General features: G+C 51.5%; 1 protein-coding gene across 2 annotated transcripts; it reads left to right on the top strand.

Annotated features, from left to right (window-relative positions):
* The first annotated feature begins 8,639 nt into the window (after window positions 1–8,639).
* SFTPB (surfactant protein B) lies at window positions 8,640–18,113 on the top strand. Of its 2 annotated transcripts, XM_023224982.2 has the most exons (11): window positions 8,640–8,742; window positions 9,049–9,176; window positions 9,644–9,715; window positions 10,079–10,204; window positions 10,807–10,995; window positions 11,241–11,330; window positions 12,359–12,551; window positions 12,721–12,857; window positions 14,097–14,177; window positions 14,671–14,752; window positions 17,337–18,113. In XM_023224982.2, exons 1-10 carry the CDS (start codon window positions 8,640–8,642, stop codon window positions 14,731–14,733), a joined length of 1,182 nt encoding a protein of 393 aa, XP_023080750.1. In that variant the 3' UTR covers window positions 14,734–14,752; window positions 17,337–18,113. The 2 variants fall into 2 exon arrangements, with proteins under 2 accessions (XP_023080750.1, XP_031790040.1); XM_031934180.1 differs by lacking the exons at window positions 14,097–14,177; window positions 14,671–14,752 and having other exon boundaries at window positions 8,676–8,742; window positions 17,337–17,411.
* The last annotated feature ends 6,645 nt before the right edge of the window (window positions 18,114–24,758 follow it).

The following is a 24,758-nucleotide window of genomic DNA, read 5'->3' as shown; positions in this document are numbered from 1 at the left end:
AAAGAAAAATTAGGGGAGGGGAGGAGAGGGGGAGGAGAGGGGAAGGGCGCGGAGGGGAGGGGAGGGGAGATTAAAATGTTATAAAGCCCAGATACACTGTGCTGCCGCCTGTAATGAAGGAGCGCCTTCCTCAACAGGTAGATGGGCCCTGGGGTGTCGAGAGACTGGACCCTCTGGTGTTCCTTTAGTTCAGCAGAAAAAGCTGCCCCAACTTCTTGAGGTGCAGCGAAGTCCGCGAGGGGCAAGGTGTGGGGATCGCGCTGCCCAGGGCGGTGCATCGCCACCTGGCTCCCGGGCGCCACCTTCCGGTCCTGCTCGGAATTGCACTCTCTGGCTGCCTTGTATTTTGGGTGTGAGGGTTGGGAAGGCGAGGGTGGCGCCCTGCCAGGGTACTTCCTGAGCAGAAGTTAAGCCTGTTCCTTCCCAACTGGAACATTTAACAGCCAGGGAGAGACCCCAGAATTCTCTTTTCTCCTGGCATGATGATGGGCAGTGTTCAAGACGACCACTGCAAGTCAGCCTGCGCCCCAGGGTGACTGTGATGAGCAGAGTCCCTGGCCATACATGATGGGCCTGAGCCTGGGCATGGGATGAAGCTTTGTGGCCCTGAGCCACTACACTTAGGGGTTTCGTGGTAATTTCCGGGAGACAGAGGCTCCTGGTGGCTGAAGGAATGCCTTTGTTGTGTTTTCTCAGACAGGTGGCTTGGTGAGAGCAGGGCTGCTGCCCCTTCTGTCACCCACCCTGTGCCTGGAACAGCGCTTGAGCACAGAGCCAGGGCCCATCAGATTCAGCGACCTGATCCCATCTTCCTGGGAAAACACTTGTTCCTGCAGGAATGGCAGCTGGAAGCCTTCCAGTCAGAATCAGCTTCTCTTTTCCTGTTGAAGCCACCATCACTGTTCCCTTGTCCTAAGGCAGCTCAACTAAGAGGTGCCCACTGGGCCTTCTCTGCTCCTGCCTCAAGATGCCTTCCTCAGGATCCACATCTTCCCTCCACACTTTGCACCTGTTCAGGGCACAGCCCTCATCATGCCCCTCAGGACTCCACTTGAAGCCTCTTACTTCAGGGAAAGACCAAGAAGAGAGGCCTGAAGCATTTCCTGCAGAAAGGAGACCCAGCCCCTGCCAGAGGCCTGTGTGGGTCTTTTATCTCCTTAGACCCGAGCAGTTGGAGGCTTGGCCAGAAAGGCAGAAAGGAACAGAAACCAACAATGGGCAGGAATGTCCTCCAGCTACAACCTGGAGGCGCAGCTACAGCCAACAGGTGCAATTTTAGGGACATTTAAAAGGGTCACAATTCCACAAACAAAATGTGGTATATGCACACAGCCTTTAAAAGGAAGGAAATTATATGAGATGCATGATAACATGGATGAACCCAAAAGACACTCTGCTAAGTGAAATAAACCAGTCACAAAAAGACAAATACTATATGAGTCCACTTCCAGGAGGGACATAGAAGAGTGAAAATCATAGAGACAGGAAGTAGAATGATTGTCCGAAAATCATAGAGACAGGAAGTAGAATGATTGTCCGGGGGTGGGGGAAAGGAGAGTTAGAGACGCGAAGTAGAATGATTGTCAGGGGATGGGAGGAAAGGAGAGTTAGTGTTTCATGGGCACAGAGTTTCTGCTTGGGAAGGTGAAAAGCATTCTGGAGATGGATGGTGGTGATGGTTGTGCATCAGTGTGAATGTACCTAAAGCCACTGAATGTACACTTGGAAATGGTTAGGAATCTCACTGTCTGTCGGCCAGGCTGGAGTGTAGTGGCGCGATCTCGGCTTACCACAACCTCTGCCTCCCAAGTTCAAGCAATTCTCATGCCTCCGCCTCCAGAGTAGCTGGGATTACAGGCGCCAGCTAGCATGCCCAGCTAATTTTGGTATTTTTAGTAAAGACGGGATTTCACCATGTTGGTCAGGCTGGTCTTGAACTCCTGACCTCAGGTGATCCACCCACCTCGGCCTCCCAAAGTGCTGGGATTACAGGCGCGAGCCACCGCTCCTGGCCTAGGATGCAAAGTTTAGGTTATGTGTATTTTACCACAAATGAAAAAAGAAAAAGATTCACAACTCCAGTCAGGAGAAAGGCACTCTCTTCTACACTGCTCAGAGGAGATGAAGTCAACATGATATCTTGGGATACCTATTGGCAGTGTGCATTAAAATTTAAGTATGCTAGGACAGGCATGGTGGCTCATGCCTGTAATCTCAGCACTTTGGGAGGCCAAGGCGGGAGGATCACCTGAGGTCGGGAGTTTGAGATCAGCCTGGCCAACGTGGTGAAACCCCGTCTCTACTAAAAAATATAAAAATTAGCCGGGCATGGTGGTGCATGCTTGTAATCCCAGCTACTCAGGAGTCTGAAGCAGGAGAATTGCTTGAACGCAGGAGTTTGCAGTGAGCTGAGATCACGCCATTGCACTCCGAGAGCAGGTTCTCCCGAGAGGCTCCCAGGCCCCCATGCTCCTTCCCAGCAGGCTACTATAGCAGGAGGACAGCGGCCAGAACCAAATGTGTGTGCACCGAGGAGGGGGCATGGGAGAGGCTCAAGTTGTAGCCTCCAGGCCAAATGGACACCCAAGTCAAAGTCTGGCAGTGCTAAGAGCTCTCCCAAAGGACAGATAGTACAATGGCAAGAGGGAAGAGATTGGGTTCCAGGTCAGGGGAAACTGGGAGACCTCCTTGGAGGATGTGAAATTTAACCTGCACAAAAAGGATGCAAAGTACAAACTAACTTCCTTTCTTCCTTCCCTCCCTCTTTTCTTTTTCCTTCTTTCTTTCTGTCTTTCCTTCTTTCTGCCTTTGATTGAGATTATTTGGGCTGCATATAACAGAATATCCAAGTAGAAATTATACAAACAGAACAATAAGGGCTCGGGATTGGTTATATCAGCATCTTGGCCATGTCAGGGCTCTGAGCTCCTTCTCAGTACTTCTTCTGTCTCCCCCTTCTTGGGGCAAGAAGGCTACCATGGTTTCGACATCCCAGCCTTGCATGGGAATGTCCAAAGAAAAAACAGGCACTTCTCCTCATCTGTCTGCTTTAACCAGGATGAAAACATTCCCTGGAAGGATCCCCCACCATGCTGCCCCCAGCCAACTTGTGTCCGTCTGGTTGACCAGAACCCAAACACACGCTTACCCTAAGTAATTACCGGCAAAGGGAGATGGCGTGGCCAGATCACGCTGCGTACACAGAGTGAGGCCACAGAATCAGCTCTCTGAACCAGAACAAAACTTGGGTTCCATTAACAACGAAGAAAGAGGGAATGGCAGTTGGTTGATTAGGCAGCCACTATGTTCCCAGCACCATGCTGGGGCCTGAATCAGCCATGAGCAGACAAGCACATTTCCTTCCTGCAGGGAGTGTCCAGTTAGGGACAGAGGGAAAGGACATTCCTGACAGGGAAGATGAACAGATGAGCTTTCATCAGGGCCCTGGGGGAACGGACATCTGACAGATGGTGAAAGAGGACCGCCCTGATGCAGGAGCCAAATGTCAGCCATCTGGGACACTTACTCAGGGAATATTCTGCACTGAGATTCAACACTCAGATCTTCCCCAAGGCCTCTACTGCAATCACACTTTTTGGTCATAGAACTCATGCACAGCAAGAGTGACTCGAACTGTGCCTGCCCCAAACCCAACATGTCCAGTGTTCAATTTGGATTTGGAAAACAGAGCCTCACATCTTGGTGTGGGGAAGGGGCAACACGGATGGGCTGCAAATATGGTGGGCAGCTGCATGCATTTCCTAGGGCTGCTGGAACAAAGCACCACAAGCTTTGTGGCTTCAAGCAACAGAAATGTGTTCTCTAACGACTTTGGAGGCCAAAAGTCTGAAATCCAGGCCATGCACCCTCCGAAGGCTGTAGGGAAGAACCTTCCCCTGCCTCTCCTTGGCTTTTGGCGGTTGCTGCAATCCCTAGTGTTCCTGGGCTTGCAGCTGCATCACTCCAATCTCTGCCTCCATGGTCGCATGGCACTCCCTCTGTGCTCCAATCTCCGTTTCTTTTAAGGACACCAGTTATTGGATTAGGGCCCACCCTAATGACCGCATCTTAAATAGATTACACCTGCAAAGGCTCTATTTCAAATAAGGTCACAGTCACAGACGCCAGGGGTTAGGACATCAACATATCTTTTAGAGGACACAATTCAGCCCAAAACAGCAGCGTAAAGAAAAGGGAATTCAAGGAAGGTCAATGTCAACATTGCCAGTTCCTCCCACCGGCTGTTCTTAATAGAATCCAGCTGAGCTTGGGGAGACAGAGGGAGGAAAAGAGATGATTCCAGTCCCCAGAGATGTTCAGGGCCAAAGCTATTCGGGCTGCTCAGATACAGACCAGGGAGCAGGAGATGTGGGTTTGGCTGTCACTGTCTACCAAGCTCCCCAACACTCTGAACCTCTATTTGTGGTGCAGAGTGGTGAACGCTCCCTGCACCAGCCCCATGCTCTCTCTTTTCCTAGGCCTTTGCATGAACTATTTATCTGCCTGGAATTCCTCCTCAATCAATCCCACCTCACCATTTGACCGCACCAATTTCTACGTCTCCCCAAGTCTCCCCTTAGCTGCCCCATCTCCCCCAGAGTCTCCCCTCCTTCTCCAGGCCTGGGTAGTATTCCACTCTGATTACTGGTCTGTGCCCCCACCCCATAGATATTAAGTCCACCAGGGCAGTGACCGTTGTCATCCTAACTCCCAGCTCATTAACCATTTTTTGGTCAAACGAATGAATTGTGAGAGGTCTTTATAAACTGTAAGTTTCATTGCCAAGGGTCCTACCTTCCTACCCCTTCCCATGGAGAAATTCCTTCTTTTGAAAGAAAGTAAGACATAAGATAGGACTATGCTAGGAAAGGCTGCTACCATGAGGCCTCCCGAGGGCACTGGCCTTGTATTTCTCATGGGTTGGTTCTACCCCAGAAACAGAAATTACACTCAAATAAATTCAACTGTGAAGAGTGGGGACAGGAGAGCGGAGGAAAGTCATGGGCCCTTAGGCTCAGGGCCTGAGTAGTGTCAGAAGAATGCAGCCCAAAATACAACAAAAGGAGCTAAAATGAATCTGCTCTTCCATGCATCTCTGCAAGGACATAAAAGAGATTTTAATACCAACTGTCCCATTTGGCTGATCTCTTTTGTCCCGGCCCCAGGTGTCTCAAGTCCCACACTTGAGAGCCTCACATTTTCCACAGTCCAGAAGAAAAACAAGACTCTTCTCCACCCACGGCCTGGCTTGTTTCTCTCCCCTCCCCTTTCTTTTTCAATTGTGATGAAATATACAACTATAGTTAACATAATACTGTCTTAACCATTTTTAAGTGCACAGCTCAGGAACATCAAGCACACCCACATTATGCAACCAAAACTACCGTTCATCTCCAGAACTTTTCATCATCCCAAGTAGAAACCCTGTTTCCATTAGCCAATACCTCCCTGCTCCCTCTTCCCCAGCCCCTGGTAACCTCTGACCTACTTTCTGTCCCTATGCGTTTGACTACTCTGCATACTTCCTACAAAGGGAATCACACAATATTTGTCCTTTTGTGACTGGATTATTTCACTGAGCATCATGTTTTCAAGATTCATCCGTGTTGTAGCATGTGTCCAAATTTCTTTCCTTTTTTTTCCTCTCCCCACCCCCCCAGACAGAGTATTGCTCTCTTGCCCAGGCTGGAGTGCAGTGGCGCAATCTCAGTTCCCTGCAACCTCCGCCTCCCAGGTTCAAGCGATTCTCCAGCCTCAGCCTCCCGAGTAGCTGGGATTACAGGCATGCACCACCACACCTGGCTAATTTTTGTATTTTTAGTAGGGACAGGATTTCACCATGTTGGTAAGGCTGGTCTCGAACTCCTGACCTTGTGATCTGCCCACCTTGGCCTCCCAAAGTCCTGGGATTACAGGTGTGAGTCACTGCGCCCAGATGAATTTCCTTCCTAAAAAGGCTCAATAATATTCCTTTGAGTGTGTATAACACATTTTGTTTACCCATTCATCCGTGGATGAACACTTGAGTTGTTTCTACCTTTTGGCTATTATGAATAATGTTGCGATGAAAATTGACATACAAATATCTGTTCCAGTACCTGTTTTCCATACTCTTCAAAATACATATGTGGGAATGGAATTGCCGGGTCTGAAGGTAATTCAATATTCAACCTTTTCAGAAACTGTTTTGTAGAAGGTCTTTTCCACATGGGTTTCCACATGGGTTTCCACAGTGACTGCACCATTTCACATTCTCAGCAGCAAAGCACCTAGGGTTTCAATTTCTCTGCATCCTCTCAACACATATTATTTTCTGTTTTTTCATAATAGCCGTCCTAGAGGGTGTGAGGTATGGTTTTGACCGACCTGGTCAACATGGTGAAACCCCATCTCTACTAAAAAAATACAAAAATTCGCTGGGCGTGATCATGGGTGTCTGTACTCCTCAGCTAGTCGGGAGGCTGAGGCAGGAGAATCACTTGAACCCGGGAGGCGGAGGTTGCAGGAAGCCAAGATCGTACCACTGCACTCCAGCCTGGGCGACAGAGTGAGACTCCATCTCAAATCTCAAAAAAAAAAAAAAGAAGGAAACATGTGGCCGGGCACAGTGCACAGTGGCTTATGCCTGTAATCCTAGCACTTCCGGAGGCTGAGGCGAGTGGATCGCCTGAGCTCAGGAGTTCGAGACGAGCCTGGACAATATGGCAAAACCCTGTCTCTACCAAAAATATCAAAGAAAAAATTAGCCAGACGTGGTGGCATGCTCCTGTGGTCCCAGCTACTCTAGAGACTGAGGTGGCAGGATCACCTGAGCCTGGGAGGCGGAGGTTGCAGTGAGCCAAGATCGCGCCACTGCACTCCAGCCTGGGTGCCAGAGTGAGACCCCATGTCAAAAAAAAAAAAAAAAGAAACATGCAGGAGCCAATAGACTGGAGGGCTCTCTGTTATGGTAGTGGGACCACCCTGACGAATACGCCCCTGGAGGCAGCCAGCCACAAATCCCCAGTCTTGCACAGCCTGTCCTGATTGTATCCAAACCAGATACCACTCGCTCATTTTTTTTTAACACATACTGAATAACACGCATGTTTCAGTTCCACCTTCCTGAGGTTCTACCAAGGTCACTCAGTTCCCAATCTTTGGTTACACATTTTTACACAGTCTTGGTGGACTCCCATGATGGCAGCTGTGTTTGTTGTACTGACAAGCGCTTGAGGCCAACAGAAACTATATAATCCTTGGGTAACCTTGAGTGTGTCAATAGCCACCTTGTATCCAATTCCTTTTTTTGTTTTTTTTTTTTTTGAGACAGAGTCTCTGTTACCTGGCCAACATTGTGCCGGGGGACCGCACATCCCAGGGACCAGGAGCCAGGACACCCTCAGCTCAGTCACATGTTTAATGGCCTCGCATTCCCAGACCGGAGTGCAGTGGTGCAATCATGGCTCACTGCAGCCGTGACCTAGTGGGCTCAAGTGATCCTCCTGCCTCAGTTTTCTGAGTAGCTAGGACCAGAGACATGCATCACCACACCTGGCTAATTTTTAAATGTTTTTTGTAATGATAGAGTCTCACTATATTGGCCAGGCTGGTCTCAAATTCCTGGGCTCAAAGCATCCTCCCTCCTCAGCCTCCCAAAGTGCTAGGATTACAGAAGTGAGCCACCACGCCCAGCCCCAACTCTTTTCATCATGGTACGAATTCCTGCCCTGTCCACCCCCAAGAGCACTGTAGTGCTTCCTGAGTATAGGGGCCTGTGAGCCTCCACTAGGGAGAGGGCTCCTGCAGAGATCAGATAAACTGATCACAACAGCTGGGGTGATGGCAATGTGCTAACGTTCTCTTTCTTCCACTCAAGATATCCTCTGTCTCCCTCAGCCTGTGAGCTTTTTTCTCCAGTGTGCTCTGCAAGTGGGGGCCCTGCCTGAGAGCCCTGCAGCTGCAGAGGGCAGTTTCTTTCTGCTGAACCATCGCAGCCATGCCCCAGCCCCTACCCTGAAGGAGTCCCCAGGGTCCATGGGCAGTACTTCCTGTATAGGGCTGTCTGGGAGCCACTCCAGGGCCACAGAAATCTTGTCTCGGACTCAGGGTATTTTGTTTTCTGTTTCATGTAAATGTTCTTCTGACTAACGCCAATCTTATGTCCATAGAACCAGAAGATTTTTCCAGAGGTAAAGGTAAGGAGGAGGTGAGAGTGTCCTAGGTCTGCCCTTCCAGGGGTTAAGAGCCTGGGTTAAGAGCCAGGCAGGAAGCTCTCAAGAGCATTGCTCAAGAGTAGAGGGGCCCCCCTCCGGAGGCCCCGGCAGGGGATGGGAGGGGAACACCAAGGCTGCCTCCAACCAGATGCCCCCTACCCTCCTCAGCTTCCCTCCCACGGCCTGGAGAGGTGAGACCAGGTATGGAGGCTTGAAAGCCCCTGGTTGGAGGAAGCCACAAGTTCCAGCCACATGGGAGTCCGGGCAGGGGGAAAAGGAAGCAGGAACAGGCCATCAGCCAGGACAGGTGGTAAGGCAGGCAGGAGTGTCCCTGCTGGGAAAAGGTGGGATCAAGCCCCTGAAGGGCTCTCCAGAGCAAAGACAAACACTGAGGTCGCTGCCACTCCCACAGAGCCCCTATGCCCCACCCAGCTATAAGGGGCCATGCCCCAAGCAGGGTATCCAGGCTGCAGAGGTACCATGGCTAAGTCACACCTGCTGCAGTGGCTGCTGCTGCTGCTGCCCACACTCTGTGGCCCAGGCACTGGTGAGTCTGCCCCAGCCTCCCCTGTCCTAGGCAGCTCCACCACTTACTGAGCACTGCTCTGTGCTAGGCATTATCCTAAGTCTGTCCTCATTTTAAAGACAAGGCAGCTGGGGCTCAGAGAGGGTTCAGAGCTTATCCAAGGTCGCACAGCTGGTGGGTCCAGGAGCAGGTGGAACCCAGAGCTGTCTGACGCCCACATGTTTAATGGCCTCGCACTCCCAGCAAAATTGGGTCTAGATATTGGGTGAAATCAGGATGCCAGGTATGTAGCCTGGATCCTGACTAAGGTCTGGCCCCGAACCGCAGCTGCCTGGACCATCTCATCCTTGGCCTGTGCCCAGGGCCCTGAGTTCTGGTGCCAAAGCCTGGAGCAAGCATTGCAGTGCAGAGCCCTAGGGCACTGCTTACAAGAAGTCTGGGGACATGTGGGAGCTGTGAGTACCACCAAGGATGCACAGCAATTGGGGGTCTGAGATGAAGGGTGCTGGGTGGGCTCTGAATGGGCAGGAGGGGAGTGGAGTCCCCACAAGGGATGGTTGCGATGGAATGGGATGAGATGAAATGAGATAGGATGAAATGGAATGGGATGGATGTGATGGGATACGATGACATAGAATAGATGGAGTCAGATGGATGGGATGGGATGGGATGGGATGGGATGGGATGGGATGGGATGGGATGACAGAATAACAACGGATGGATTGGGATGGATGAATAGAAGAGATGGATGGGATGGGATGAATAAAATGGAATGGATGAGTTGGGACAAGATGGGCTGGTGGGCAGCCGCTGGTGCCTTGGAGTGCTCTGTTGGCCTCTGCCTGAGAGAACCTCCCCATTGGAGCTGGGAGCCTGCCCCCCACTCATGTGTCCTGCACCTTGGGGCCCCCTCCCTCCCCAGGATGACCTATGCCAAGAGTGTGAGGACATCGTCCACATCCTTAACAAGATGGCCAAGGAGGCCATTTTCCAGGTAATGAGGCCTAGATCCTGGATGAAGGTTGGGGCCCAAGAGATGAGGGACAGAGCAGGGAAGAGGTGAGCCCCCTAACGGGGCCATTTCCAGGCTGAGGAGGAGGCCTGGGTGCCTGAGAACTCCCAACTCCTCCTGGCTGGGAGTAGGTCCTGGCCCTGAGCTCAACAGCACAGCCAGAGATAGTCCTTCCTGAGGGGAAGGGCCCCTACATGTGCCCAACTACTTAACTCCTTGAAACTCTTGAACTCCAGTGCCCTGGGGGAATAGGGGTAGGTCTGCCCTGGTGGGGCCTTGTGTCCAGGGACTTGGGTGGGATAGACCTCAGAGAGGCCCAGCTGACAGCCCGCTCTGGCCTCCCAGGACACGACGCGGAAGTTTCTGGAGCAGGAGTGCAACGTCCTCCCCTTGAAGCTGTTCATGCCCCAGTGCAACCAAGTACTCGACGACTACTTCCCCCTGGTCATCGACTACTTCCAGAACCAGATTGTGAGGGCTGCCAGCTCACTTCCTGCCTGCCTCCCCACGCAGGCCCCTGTGCCCACCCATGGGGAGTTACACACATAGCACCCCAGCCGGCTGGACACACACACACAGCACCCCATCCAGACACATACACACACACAGCACACCAGCCAGTCAGACACATACACAAACACAGCACACACACAGCACCCCAGCTGGTCACACACACACACACACACACACACACACACTCTGCCCACAAAGGGCCCAGGAAACTAAGTGCCCTTCAGCCATGCACCCAACCACAGCCCCCCAGGTTCAGGTTCATATGGTGGGCTTGCACGCTCACACACCCTTACACTCTCACACACATGCTTACACACTTATTCATGCTCACATATATGCTCATGCTCATTCACACGCAATCCCAGCCACCTCCCTTAAAGTCCCCACACAGCCCCATCTTTGCCTTTTGTCCCCCCACATAGAGTTCTAAACCACAGCACCCCCACTAGGCCTGTTTCCTCCCATTCCAGTGGTCCTGGTCCCTGAGCCCTTGGGCCAGCATGAACAGGGGTGGGCTTCCCTCCCATAGATTAACGCTCCCACCCTGTGCTGTGCCCCAGGACTCAAAGGGCATCTGTATGCACCTGGGCCTGTGCAAATCCCGGCAGCCAGAGCCAGAGCAGGAGTCAGGGATGTCAGACGCCCTGCCCGAACCTCTGTGGGACCTTCTGCCAGACCCTCTGCCGGACAAGCTGGTCCTCCCCGTCCTGCCCGGGGCCCTCCAGGTGAGGCCTGGGCCTCACACACAGGTGAGGGAGGCCCCCACAGCCAGTTAAGTGGGGATCCGGAGGGCTAGAGCCACCTCTGAAGCCCAGGAGCACTGGGCCCTGGAAGAGGCAGAGCCGGGAAGGTGACGGGAAGCTCCAGGCAGGGCCTAAGGGAGGAGGGAGAGAAAGGGAGGGGAGGAGAGCCTGGAGAGAAGAGGGAGGGGAGGAGAGCCTGGAGGACTCTTCTCCCAGCACCCAGCCTGGCCTCCACCGGATTCTCTCCCCAGGATCTCTCCGAGCAGCAATTCCCCATTCCTCTCCCCTACTGCTGGCTCTGCAGGGCTCTGATCAAGCGGATCCAAGCTATGATTCCCAAGGTGAGGTATCCAAGGCCACACAGAGCCCAGGAGGGTCCCCTGCAGCTCCCACCTCTCCCAACTCACACCCCCATCAGGGCCCAGCTGGCTGCCAGAAGTTAGGAGGGGAGAGAACCGCTTGTGCATTGCCCCCACCCGGGGACCCTGGGGCTCCGGCTCAGGCCTGGTAGGTACCAGGCCTACAGTTCATGCAACAAACATTAAGCCCCCACTGTATGGAGGTGCCACGCCAGGTGCCAAAGTACAAAAATGGACAAGATGCAGCTTTGTTCTCCAGCAGCTCACCAACCGATGGAGAAGGATCCCCAGAGGTCCCTGTAGAAAAGTTGCTTTGATCTTTCAAGAGGGGAATTTCCACAGATAGATTCCCCATTTCTGCCTGAGTCCAGTTTGGAGTCTTCCAGACCTGCAGTGGCTGTTGTCCAATGGCCCCACCAGCCCAGGGCTACCTGGACAGGGATGGAGCTGAGGGCTGGTCTGGAGACGCATTTGGGAGGTGGGCCCGCTGCACTTGGGCATGGATGCTGGAGTGTGAGGACCAGGGAGGACTCCACAGTGACTTTTACAGACTGGCCAGAGCAACCAACCCTCTGTAATACCAGCAGCTGAGATGGGGATACTCAACAAGAAATGGGTTTGAGTAGAAAAAAGAGAGCTCCCTCCTGGCCATGTTGAGTTCAAGATGCCTGTGTGAAGTGCAGGAGAGGAGAGTCAGGCAAGCAGCTGAATCTCAAGCCTTGGGGGAAAGTCAGGTCCAGCGTATCAGTCTGAGAGTCACTAGCTGTGGGCCACAGCCTTTGGGACCAGACGTAGGTCTGAAGCTGGCTCCTACACTCAGCGACCCTGTGTGAGTCCCCTGCATCCCTTGGACTCTCTGATACCCAGTGTCCTTATTTGTGAATAGCCTTGCCCTCCCTTCTAGAAGAGAATGAGGGAATGTGTAGGAAGTGCCTAGCTGGGTGCTGGGCAGAGAGTGGAGGCTTGCCAAGTGAAGGCCCCATGCTGGCTTCTCTCCGCCCCCACCCCAGGGTGTGCTAGCTGTGGCAGTGGCCCAGGTGTGCCGCGTGGTACCCCTGGTGGCGGGTGGCATCTGCCAGTGCCTGGCTGAACGCTACTCTGTCATCCTGCTCGACATGCTGCTGGGCCGCATGCTGCCCCAGCTGGTCTGCGGCCTCGTCCTCCGGTGCTCCATGGATGACAGCGCTGGCCCAGGTGAACCCACTGCCCCCTCCTAAGCCCAAAGCCTGCTCTCCTCCTCCCCCTACCCTGCCCCTGCATGATGCTCTCCCTCTCTGGTCCCGCTGCAATGCACCAAGGACAGAAACCGAACGCCTCTGCAGGGTGGCCTTGCCTGCTTTCCCCCTAACGCTCGCGTCTCTGGGGTTGCCCTCAGGAGAATGGCTGCCACAAGACTCTGAGTGCCGCCTCTGCATGTCCGTGACCACCCAGGCCAGGAACAGCAGCGAGCAGGCCATACCACAGGCACTGCTCCAGGCCTGTGTCAGCTCTTGGCTGGACAGGGAAAAGGTACAGGGCAGGCACATGGGGACTCGTGGTCAGGGCCTGTTCAAGGTGGAAGCCTGAGCCCAGGAAAGGCTTTGCAGCCAGAGACACATAGGATGGGCTAGAATGGAGCGCAGACAGGCAGGCAGGATGTGGGGCAGACAATGGTGGGACTGTAAGTTAGGGCAGAGCCTGTTAAGGGTTAGGAGTCGCCTCTGGACAAAGGGCTGTGGGCTCCAGAGACCAGCAGGCCCCCTTCATGGGCTGAGTGAGCACCAGGCAAGCCTTCAGAGGCCTGGTTATCTACTAGGAAACGAGTAATGCCAGGGCCAGCTCGAGCCCGGGAAGGGACTGGCCTTCTCTCCAGGGTCCTGATCCCATTACTGCTCCCACACTCCTCAAGGTTTAACTCACTCAGGACAAACCCATCTGCAAAAGGAGAGGGTTGGGCTTGAAGGTCCTAGGGCGCCTGCCAATACTCAGTCAATGACAGGAAATCCCGTTTTTTTTTTTTTTTTTTTTTTTGAGACGGAGTTTTGTTCTTGTTGCCCAGGCTGGAGTGCAATGGCGCAATCTTGGCTCACTGCAACCTCTGCCTCTGGGTTCAAGAGATTCTCCTGCCTCAGCCTCTCAAGTAGCTGGGATGACAGGCATATGCTATCACACTCGGCTAATTTTTGTATTTTTGGTAGAGACAAGGTTTCACCTTATTGGTCAGGCTGGTCTCGAACTCTTGACCTCAAGTGATCTGCCCGCCTTGGCCTCCCAAAGTGCTGGGTTTACAGGCGTGAGCCTCCGCACCCGGACAGGAAATTCCCTTCTTAAAGCAAGATCCTGTCCTGAAGCAAGCCAGCTGATGCTCTTCCCAGGAGGCAGCTGTCCACACTGTGCTCCCTGCTCAGCAACTCCCAAGCCTCCCCGCTGCCCATCACATCTGGTATCAAGGATCAGATGAACATTAAGTTTCCTTCTAGAACTGAAATGGAGGTGGAGGGAGGGAAGGGTGGTGGCTGAGATTCCACCCCTCTGCCTCAGTCCTCCGTCTCCAGCATCGCCGGCTTTTCTGATGGAAGTCCTCCATTTCAACCAGCTCCGGTTTGTTAAGGGTTTTAACTGCAGCCAGAGCTGTTCAGTGAGGGCTGATGGAGGAGTCAGAAGGGAGCCCTAAAGTGATCCAGAGAAGTGGAGAGGCCAGGACCACACGACAGGAGAGTCCTGCAAAGGGCCCAGGTCCCCTCCACAGCTATGTGTCTCCTTCCTCAGTGCAAGCAATTTGTGGCTCAGCACACGCCCCAGCTGCTGACCCTGGTGTCCAGGGGCTGGGATGCCCACACCACCTGCCAGGTACATCCACCCCTCCCAGTTGGTCCTAGGACTTCCCTCGGCTCCCAGAACCCCCACCCTTTGGGCCCGTGATCCTCAGAGGCCCCACTCCCCTGGATCCAAGGTGGTCCCAGGTGCATAGGCCAGAGACTGGGAGGCACCCCTCACTGTTTCCATGTAGAAAATCATGACAGTATGGAAAAGGGGGATGGGAAGGGAGGGACGCCCTGAGGAGTGCAGCTGGATGTCCATTATGGGATGGGGCTGTGTTCCCTGGCCAGTGTGTGCTGATGGGGTAGGGGTACAAAGTAGGTGTTCTGGAGTTAAAATCTCACCTCCTCAGACTCTAAACCCTAAGGCCTGTGGCTCAGGGAGTGGCCCGAGGGGTCTCCAGAGTCACACTGGGAGCACCCGCTAGGCGGGAGGTGGCGTGAGTGCTGTTCTTTTCCGGAAGAGCTGGGTGTGGGGCGCTGAGGGGGCCCAGGCCTCAGCCCTGGTGCTGTCCCTGTGACAGGCTCTGGGGGTGTGTGGGACCACGTCCAGCCCTCTCCAGTGTATCCACAGCCCTGACCTCTGATGAGAACTCAGCTGTCCAGGTGAGTCCAGGTGAGTCCAGGCCCCAGTTGCGGGGAGAGAAGAGGGCAGGTCCTGACCATCACAGCATGGGAGGCCCTTCTGCTCCCCAAGCAGGAAGAGGTGGCTACTCCTGCCGGCTGCTCCATCCTCCCTCTCACCACGCAGCTGGAGGCTCCTGAGGGCTTCTGGTGCGCCATCAGGAAAACGCCCTTTCTGGGACCCTGAGCACTCCCCTCCCCTAGAACCCCGGTAACCGAGTGCCCAACCACCAGCTCCTTACCCACCTCCCCCCACTCCCCTCCCCCTGCCCTGCCCTGTCCCAGGCCTCCCCCTCAGAGCTTGCCCTAGGGACTCTATGGTCCTCAGGGTTCAATGTATTCCAACCAAGGCCAAGCTTTCCGGGGCTCAGGGAAAATCACACTCTGCTACCAAAGCTATCTCCCCTCAGATGCCAGGAAGGCCATGATCATCTGACTCCACCCTCCGGAGGCACATTCTCTCCCTGACTGTCATGTTGTAAGTCAGAGGAGCACTTTAGGACGGAGGGGTGGAGGCAGGGCCAGATGCAGCCTCTGTGAACAGGTGCCTGGGGGCTGCAAAATGGCCCTGAGAGGGCAGGACACAGCGACCGTGGGCTTAAGGTGACCCTGAGCACAAGCTTGGTCCACTTTACAATTCTGTTCAGAGCCAGCCCCTAACATGGTGGTCATTTATTCATTCGTTCCCTCATTTTAAAAAATGTAAGGCCAGGCATGGTGGCTCACGCCTGTAATCCCAGCACTTTGGGAGGCCGAAGCAGGCGGATCACCTCAGGTCAGGAGTTCGAGACTAGCCTGGCCAACATGGCGAAACCCCGTCTATACTAAAAATATTTTTAAAAATTAGCTGAGCATGGTGGTGGGCGCTTGTAATCCCAGCTACTCAGGACGCTTAGGCAGGAGGCGGAGGTTGCAGTGTACCGAGATCATGCCACTGCACTCCAGCTTAGGCGACAGAGCACAACTCTGTTTCAGGAAAAGAAAAAAAAGGTATTTCTTTGCCAGGCAAAGTGGCTCACACCTATAATCCCAGAACTTTGGGAGTCCGAGGCGAGTGGATCACTTGAGGTCAGGAGTTCAAGACCAGCCTTACCAACATGACAAAACCCCATATCTACTAAAAAAGTAAAAAATTAGCCAGATGTGGTGGCACACACCTGTAATCCCAGCTACTTGGGAGGCTGAGGAGGAGAACTGCTTGAACCTGGGAGGCGGAGGTTGCAGTGGGCTGAGATTGTGCCACTGCACACCAGCCTGGGCAACAGAGCGAGACTCCATCTCAAAAAAAAAAAAAAAAATGTAGTGAGTGCTTGTGGCCAGGCCATATCCTAGGGTAAGGGCCATGGCTGAGCCCTGCCCTCCTGGAGTTCACAGCCAAGTCCACTTCTTCCATCTGAGGCGGGGGAGCCAGCCCTGTTCCTGAAACCCTGAATCACAAGCCCCTGTGGGAGGCAGTGGGGAGGGGAGGTCCTCCCCCACTCAGACCTGACCCACAGGAACCAGTTAAATGTGTCCTTGCCCCACTGATGACAGCTGGGGACCTAGGGGTGGGGAGTCACCAGGAGCCGGGCAGTCACCTTTTCCCAGCTCCCAGGCTCCCAGCCTTCCCTGCTGAAACAGCAAGACCACTGGGTTGGCATGGGAGGCCTGGACTTCAAACCCAATTCTGCTATCACCTGGCTGTGGGTCCCCAGGCAGGATACACGCACAGTCCCTCTCTGGTCCTCATCCTCCTCAGCTGCAAAGGAAGAGCCAAGTGAGACGGGCTCTGGGACCACGGTGACCAGGCTCTTTCCCCTGCTCCCTGGCCTTCGACAGCTGCCACACTGAAAAGAAGCCTCGGATCCCACACCACCCTCCTCGCCGCCCTTCCTTGGGAGTCACTTCCACTGGTGGACCACGGGCCCCCAGCCCTGTGTTGGCCTTGTCTGTCTCAGCTCAACCACAGTCTGACGCCAGAGCCACTTCCATCCTCTCTGGTGTGAGGCACAGCAAGGGCAGCATCTGGAGGAGCTCTGCAGCCTCCACGCCTACCACAACCTCCCAGGGCTGGGCTCAGGAGAAACCAGCCACTGCTCCACAGGACAGGGAGTAGAAGCTGAGCCCTGCCTCACACCCACCCCCATGCACTCAAAGACTGGCTTTTACAGCTATTTGTAATTCAAAATTCGGAAGAATAAAAAATGAGAACATATAGAACTCTAAAAGATAGACATCAGAAATTGTTAAGTTAAGCTTTTTCAAAAAATCAGCAACTCCCCGGCGTGGTCAAGGGTGGACACTGCACACTCTGGCATGATGGGATGGCAACCAGGCAAACTTTCTTCCTCGAGATGCTCTGCTGCTTGAGAGCTGTCGCTTTGTTAAGATACAAAAAGGGGTTTTCTTTTTGTCTTTCTGTAAGGTGGACTTCCAGCTTTTGATTGAAAGTCCTAGGGCGATTCTATTTCTGCTGTGATTTATTTGCTCAAAGCCCAGATGGGGTTGTGTACGCTAGGGACCCATTCCTGTGTAATACAATGCTTGCACCAATGCTAATAAAGTCCTATTCTCTTGTATGAGAAAGAAAAAAACACCGTCCTTTAAAGTGCTGCAGTATGGCCGGACGTGGTGGCTCACACCTGTAATCCCAGCACCTTAGGAGGCCGAGGCAGGAGGATCACTCGAGGTCAGGAGTTCGAGACCAGCCTCGCCAACATGGTAAACCCCGTTTCCACTAGAAATACAAAAAATTAGCCAGGTGTGGTAGCGTGTGCCTGTAATCCCAGCTACTCAGAAGGCTGAGGGAGGAGAATCGCTTGAGCGCAGGAGAATCACTGGAGCCCAGGAGGCGGAGGTTGCAGTGAGCTGAGATCGCACCATTGCACTCCAGCCTGGGTGACAGAGCAAGACTCCATCTCAGTAAATAAATACATAAAAAGCGCTGCAGTAGCTGTGGCCTCACCCTGAAGTCAGTAGGCCTGGGCCTACCTCACTCTCTCCCTTGGCAGAGAAGCAGGTGTCCACAGCTTCTCTTGCTCACAAGGGCTCCCAGCCTGCCCTCTGGCTGCTGCTCTCCCCTCCCAGTCTCTACTCAATGGGATGAGGTGAGGTCGTGAGGACACCAAAAATCTAAAAATAAACAAAAACCCAAATAAGCCTTAGCTTTTTTAAAGACTGAAATGCCTCAAGGTGTCCCTTTATTTATAAAATAACTTTTGTCATATTTCTTATACATGTTTCTTGTAAGAAATTCAGAAACTACAGACAAAAAGAGTGGAAATTACCCACTGTCAGGCCTCTGAGCCCAAGCTAAGCCATCCTATCCCCTGTGCCCTGCATGTATACATCCAGATGGCTTGAAGCAACTGAAGATCCACAAAAGATGTGAAAATAGCCAGTTCCTGCCTTAACTGATGACATTCCACCACTGTGATTTGTTCCCGCTCCACCCTAACTGATCAGTTGACTTTGTGACAATACACCCTCCCCACCCTTGCAATAATGAACTTTGTGATATTTCCCCCACCCTTGTGAATGTACTTTGTACTATACACCCTCCCCACCCTTAGGAAGGTACTTTGTAATATTCTCTCCGCCCTTGAGAATGTACTTTGTAAGATCCACCCCCGGCCCACAAAAAACTGCTCCTAATTCCACCGCCTATCCCAAACCTGTAAGAACTAATGATAATCCCACTACCCTTTGCTGACTCTCTTTTTGGACTCAGCCCGCCTGCACCCAGGTGATTAAATAGCTTTATTGCAGGCTGGGTGCAATGGCTCACACCTGTAATCCCAGCCCTTTGGTAGGCCAAAGCAGGCGGATCATGAGGTCATGAGATCGAGACCATCCTGGCTAACACGGTGAAACCCTCTCTCTACTAAAAATACAAAAAATAAGCCAGGCATGGTGGCAGGCGCCTGTAGTCCCAGCTACTCGGGAGGCTGAGGCAGGAGAATGGCGTGAACCCGGGAGGTGGAGCTTGAAGTGAGGCAAGATCGTGTCACTGCACTCTAGCCTGGGCTACAGAGCGAGACTGTCTCAAAAAAAAAAAAAAAAAAAAAAGCTTTATTGCTCACACAAAGCCTGTTTGGTAGTCTCTTCACAGGGACGCGCATGACATCCACAATCCCACCAAGCCCAGGAGAGAGCTATTGCAGGGTGTGTATTTTGACACTGAGCTTGGGGCTTTTTCAGTCCTCTCCCTGCAGCCTCTGGCTCCACACCTCCACGGTTCAAGCACCAGGAAGAGCTGTCTATGCAGCCTGCTCTTGGGCTAGGGATGAGACACACAACTCATTGGCTCCTGGATTTTAACTTTTAAGTAGACATTTGTAAACCTATAGCTAACTACTGTCTTTAAAGCCATTGTTTCAATTATAAAATCCAACTCTCTGAGAGAAAAGGATGTTTTAAATTAAAAATTTAAATTAAAATTAAAAAATAAAAATTAAAAAGCTTGATTGGGACAATGAAGAGCCCATCTTTGAAGAAGGGGAGGCAATAATAGTTTATCCCAAGAGTGGGAATGAGTGCCTGATAGTGAAAAAGGAGGCTTCACTCAAAAGGAGGTCAAGAGTCGACAGATTTTGGGAGGCTGAGGTAGGAGGATCACTTGAGCCCAGGAGTTCAAGACCTGCCTGGGCAACATGGCAAAACCCTATCTCTATAAAAAATACAAAAATTTGGCTGGGCACGGTGACTCACACCTGTAATCCCAGCACTTTGGGAGGCTGAGGTGGGTGGATCACTTGAGGTTAGGAGTTCGAGTCCAGCCTGACCAACATGGTGAAACCACGTCTACTAAAAAAAATACAAAACTAGCTGGATGTGGTGGCGCACACCTGTAATCCTAGCTACTCAGGAGGCTGAGACAGGAGAATTGCTTGAACCCAGGAGGCAGAGGTTGCAGTGAGCCGGGATTGCACCACTATACTCCAGCCTGGGCAGTGACAGCAAAACTCCGTATAAAATAAGAAAAAAAATAAAAGATACAAAAATTAGCTGGGCGTGATCGCATGTGTCTGTGGTCCCAGCTATTCAGGAGGCTGAGGTGGGAGGATTGCTTGAATCCAGGAGGTCGAGGCTGCAGTCAGCCATGATGATGCCACTGCACTCCACCCTGGGCAACACAGAGAGATCCTATTTCAAAAACAAATAAATAATTTTTAAAAAGAGTTGACCAGCTGGTAGGAGGACAGAATTGACAGGAAGTGGCTACACTTGAGACTCCTAGGGTCCCTGAGAAGTGTCCAACATGCTACACCCCTGCCCTTAGGAAGGCGGGGGAAGAGAAGTCCCAGGAGGGGAGTAGCCCAGGAGTAGTCCAAGAGGAGGGGACTTATTCTTCACTTTCCAGGGTGTGGGCTTCTAAGAGAAGCCTGCCTCTCACAGGACATCAGAAAGGGTGAGGACGCTAGCCTGAGGGATGGAGCTAGGCAGCTGGCCTGAGGTCTGCCTCACAGAGAGTGTCTCCAACATGATGTGGCTGCAGAAGAGCAACCTCAACCCACAGACCTACAGGCAGTCAGAATTGGCTCTGGACGAGATGGTGCGCCCGTAAGAGCCCATGGCTGGGGATGAATCTGTGACAGATTTAGTGGATCTTGAGATGAGCAGAAATCAGATGTGTAGCAATGATGGCACAAGAAGATGATGATCAGGCAAGATGAGAGACGCTCCAGAGAAACCTGGACGGCCAGGGAATGCTTAGTCCCCAATGCGTCTTCTCACCACAGGGCAATCTGTAAATCATTCCCAGGGAAAGGGGAAGGAGGATTCAGTGGTGAGTCAGCCAAGAGAAGGGAACGAGTTATTCCGAAATGGAAAGAATATGTTTTGAGGGCTCATGAGCCAAAATGAGTTCAGCTACAGAGAAATAAAGACTATTACATTATGTCCCCATAATGAATAACTGAAATTTTAAATCCACAACATAATCATTATTAACACGTTATTATCTATAATTCCAAAGCTTTCTGCGCACATATACAAAAACAGATACAGCAGATCTACAAAACTGGAAACATCCTACACATGCTGCTTTGTAACCTGCACTGTCCATTTAACAATAACCTTTTCAAGTCAATAAATGTAAGTATCTATTATTATTGCTAATTGCCACATGACAGCTCTGTCTCCCAGGCTAGAGTGCAGTGGTACAATCACTCCGGGGTTCAAGCAATCCTCCTGCCTCTGCCTCCCTAAGTGCTGGGACTGCAGGCGTCACATACCATGGCTGGCCCTTTCTTTTTTTAAGCAACTATTATCAATGATTTGCGAAGAATACAAATGCTTGCACTTACATCTTTGTCTGACTGTCTTCTTAGAATCAATTCCAAGACGTGAAATTTGGGGGGACACCTTTACTTTTTTTTTTTTTTTTGAGACGGAGTCTCACTCCATCGCCCAGGCTGGAGTACAAAGGCGCGATCTCCGCTCACTGCAAGCTCCGCCTCCTGGGTTCATGCTGTTCTCCTGCCTCAGCCTCCTGAGTAGCTGGGACTACAGGTGCCCGCCACCACGCCCAGCTAATTTTTTGTATTTTCAGTAGACACGGGGTTTCACCGTGTTACCCAGGATGGTCTCGATCTCCTGACCTCGTGATCTGCCCGTCTCGGACTCCCAAAGTGCTAGGACTACAGACGTGAGTCATCTCACCCAGTCTGACACCTTTACTTTTAACAGAGGCTGGATTATCAATCTGGGCTTCTGTGCCAGCCATACCAATTTCTATCCCAACAGAAAACAAGTGCCTCTTTCCACTCTCACCAAACCGGGGTATTAACAATCTTTCAAACTTTGCTAATCCCAAAATATATATATATATATATATATATATATATATATATTTTTTTGAGAGGAAGTCTCACTGTCGCCCAGGCTGGAGTGCATTGGCACGATCTCAGCTCGCTGCAGCCTCCGCCTCCCAGGTTCTAGCAATTCTCTCACCTCAGCCTCCAGAGTAGCTGGGATTACAGGGGTGTGCTACCATGCCTGGTTAATTTTTGCATTTTTAGTAGAGACGGGGGTTTCACCGTGTTGTCCAGGCTGGTCTTGAACTCCTGACCTCAGATGATCCACCAACCTTGGCCTCCAAAAGTGCTGGGATTACAGGTGTGAACCAATGCACCTGGCCTATCCAAAATATTTGTTTTGTTTAGTTTTGGCTTGGTTTTGTTCCTTTTCTTTTTCCCACTAATCCAAAATATTTTTAAATGATGTCTCATGGTTGTTCTAATTTGCATTTCTTTAGTTACCAAATAAACACCTCGTCACATGCTTACTGGCTATTTGTATTTCATCTTTTGTGAAATGGGTACTTAGGTTTTTTGCCCACTTTTCTGTTTAGGTTTCTTTTTATTGTTTTACCAGTAAAAATAAATTAGGCATATTCATTTATTTACTGTCCTATACATTGCAAATTTTTCTCTATCATGTATCTGGGGTATTTTTTCCATATCTATTTTTTCCTCTGTGACTTCTGGCTGTGGGGTCATGCTAAGAAAACATGAATTGAATTTAACTTCTTCCCCATGTGTGGTTCAAACTCTGGTCAGACCTTGAGGTCTCCAAAAGAGACCTCAAGGGCATGCTGGGATCAGCTTTGAAGACATGCAGGCCAGGCCCCCAGCCCAGACAGCAGTGGTGGAAGCAAGCCATGTGTCACCCACAAAGGACCTCAAGATCACACAGGATATGACAGTCAGGTCCAAGAAATAGTCCCTAAACTTTTAAGTGACAATACCTATTTTCACCATCTTGAAAGGGTAGAAAGAGACAAAATCATTTGTGCAAAAGGACAACACAGAGAACACAGGCTAAGTACTAAAGCATTTACTCAAAAAATATGGGTGACTGGCCAGGCATGGTGGCCCATGCCTATAATCCCAGCACTTTGGGAGACTGAGGCGGGCAGATCACTTGAGGTTAAGAGTTCAAGACCAGCCTGACCAACATGGAGAAACCCCATCTCTACTAAAAATACAAAATTAGCCAGGCATGGTGGCACACGCCTGTAATCCCAGCTACCTGGGAAACTGAGGCAGGAGAATTGCTTGAACCCAGGAGGCGGGGGTTGTGGTGAATCGAGATTGTGCCATTGCACTCCAGCCTGGGCAACAAGAGCAAAACTCCATCTCAAAAAATAAATAAATGAATAAAATATGGGTGATTGACTTCCAAGTGCCAAGCATTTCCCTAGGGCTGGGCACAAAAGTTTCTATCTATCCTTTGTAACTTGAGAGTTTAGTTGGGAAAACAGGCCGTAATCAAAGAATCACAGAAAAAACAAATTTTTCAGGTGCAATAAGGGTCATTAATGAGAGATATACAGGGTATTAAGGGTATGAGAGGTCATGAAGGAGAAAGAATTAAAAGGGAAAGGAGGAGCATCCCTCACAGAGGAAGCAGATGGTATAGAGGCCTCATGCCATGTGGCACATCTGAGCAATAGAATGAAGCTCAGTGAGCCTGGGGTCAAGAACAAGCAGGGAGCCGGGTGTGGTGGCTCATGCCTATAATCCCAATACTTTAGGAGGCCAAGGCAGGCAGACCACTTGAGCTCACAAGTTTGAGGCCAGCCTGGGCAACATGGTGAAATACCATCTCTACAAAAAAATCAAAACAACTAGCCCAGTGTAGTGTAGTGGTGCAAGCCTGTGGGCCCAGCTACTCAGGAGGCTGAGGTGGGAGGATGGCTTGAGCCCAGGAGGCGGAGTTTGCAGTGAGCCAAGATCATGCCACTACACTCCAGCCTGGGTGACAGTGCCAGACCTTGTCTCAAAAAAAAAAAAAAGGGCCGGGCGCGGTGGCTCAAGCCTGTAATCCCAGCACTTTGGGAGGCCAAGGCGGGGGATCACGAGGTCAGGAGATCGCAACCATCCTGGCTAACAGGGTGAAACCCCGTTCTCTACTAAAAAATACAAAAAATTAGCCGGGCATGGTGGCGGGTGCCTGTAGTCCCAGCTACTCGGAGGCTGAGGCAGGAGAATGGCATGAACCCGGGAGGCAGAGCTTGCAGTGAGCCGAGATCGCACCACTGCACTCCAGCCTGGGCGACAAAGCCAGACTCCGTCTCAAAACAAAAAAAAAAGGTAGAAACTTCCTGATAAATTAGGCTAGCAGCTGAGAGTTTCACTCGTTATCCTACGAGCCAGTGAAGTGTCTTTAAGCATGATCAGAGTATGGCGGAGAAATGACTCAGGTTTGTGTTTTAAAAGATTACTCTGACTAAAGCATGGATAAACTGGGGGTAGGAGGCAAGGAAATGTAGACAGACCTATTGAGACCACTGCCAATAGAAACTGGCAATAGCTTAGACTAAAATAAGAGTGGCAATGGGCCTGTGCAGAAGTCTGATGGATCTTGGAGAATGACTGTGGACTATCGTAAACTTAATCAGAGTGACTCCAACCGTCCAACCGAAGCTGCTGTCCCAGATGTGTCTTTTTTTTTTTTTTTTTTTTTTTTGAGACAGTGTCTTGCTCGGTCACCCAGAGCTCAAACTCAGCTCACTGCAGCCTTGACTCAAGTGATCCTCCTGCCTGTCTCCCATGTAGGTCGGACCACAGGTGCATGCCACCATGCCCGGCTAATTTTTTTTGTAGGGATGGGGTCTTTGGTACCCAGGCTGGTCTTCAACTCCTGGGTTCAAGCAATCCTCCTGCCTTGGCTTCCCAAGCTGCTGGGATTACATCTGTAAGCTACCACGCCCAGGGCCAGATGTAGCATCTTTATTGATAAAGAACAGCTCTTGGCACTTGGCATGTAGCTACCAAATTAGAATCAAATTGTTATTTCTCCATACCAATTTATAAGGATCACCAGAAGTAGTTTGCTTTTACCTGGCAGGGTCAACAGTATACCTTCCCAGTGTTACCTCAGGACTATGTCAGTTCTGCTCTCTAGCATAATACAGTTCACAGAGATCTTGATCATCTTGGCAATCCACAAAACATCACACTAGTCCACTACAGTGATGACACTATGCTGTTGGATCCAATGA

The sequence above is a fragment of the Piliocolobus tephrosceles genome, chromosome 15 (genome assembly GCF_002776525.5).
Source record: "Piliocolobus tephrosceles isolate RC106 chromosome 15, ASM277652v3, whole genome shotgun sequence".
NCBI lineage: Eukaryota > Metazoa > Chordata > Mammalia > Primates > Cercopithecidae > Piliocolobus > Piliocolobus tephrosceles.
The sequence above is the reverse complement of the archived record's forward strand: the minus strand, read 5'-3'. Positions and strand labels throughout refer to the sequence as shown.

What these genes read in the sequence shown, in the direction of transcription:
- SFTPB (XM_023224982.2), top strand. Translation starts at nt 8,640, where the DNA reads ATGCCCCAAGCAGGGTATCCAGGCTGCAGAGGTACCATGGCTAAGTCA. An exon ending in TCTGGGGACATGTGGGAGCT is followed by an intron (nt 9,177 to 9,643) that starts GTGAGTACCACC and finishes CTCCCTCCCCAG; the next exon opens with GATGACCTATGCCAAGAGTG. An exon ending in ACTACTTCCAGAACCAGATT is followed by an intron (nt 10,205 to 10,806) that starts GTGAGGGCTGCC and finishes GCTGTGCCCCAG; the next exon opens with GACTCAAAGGGCATCTGTAT.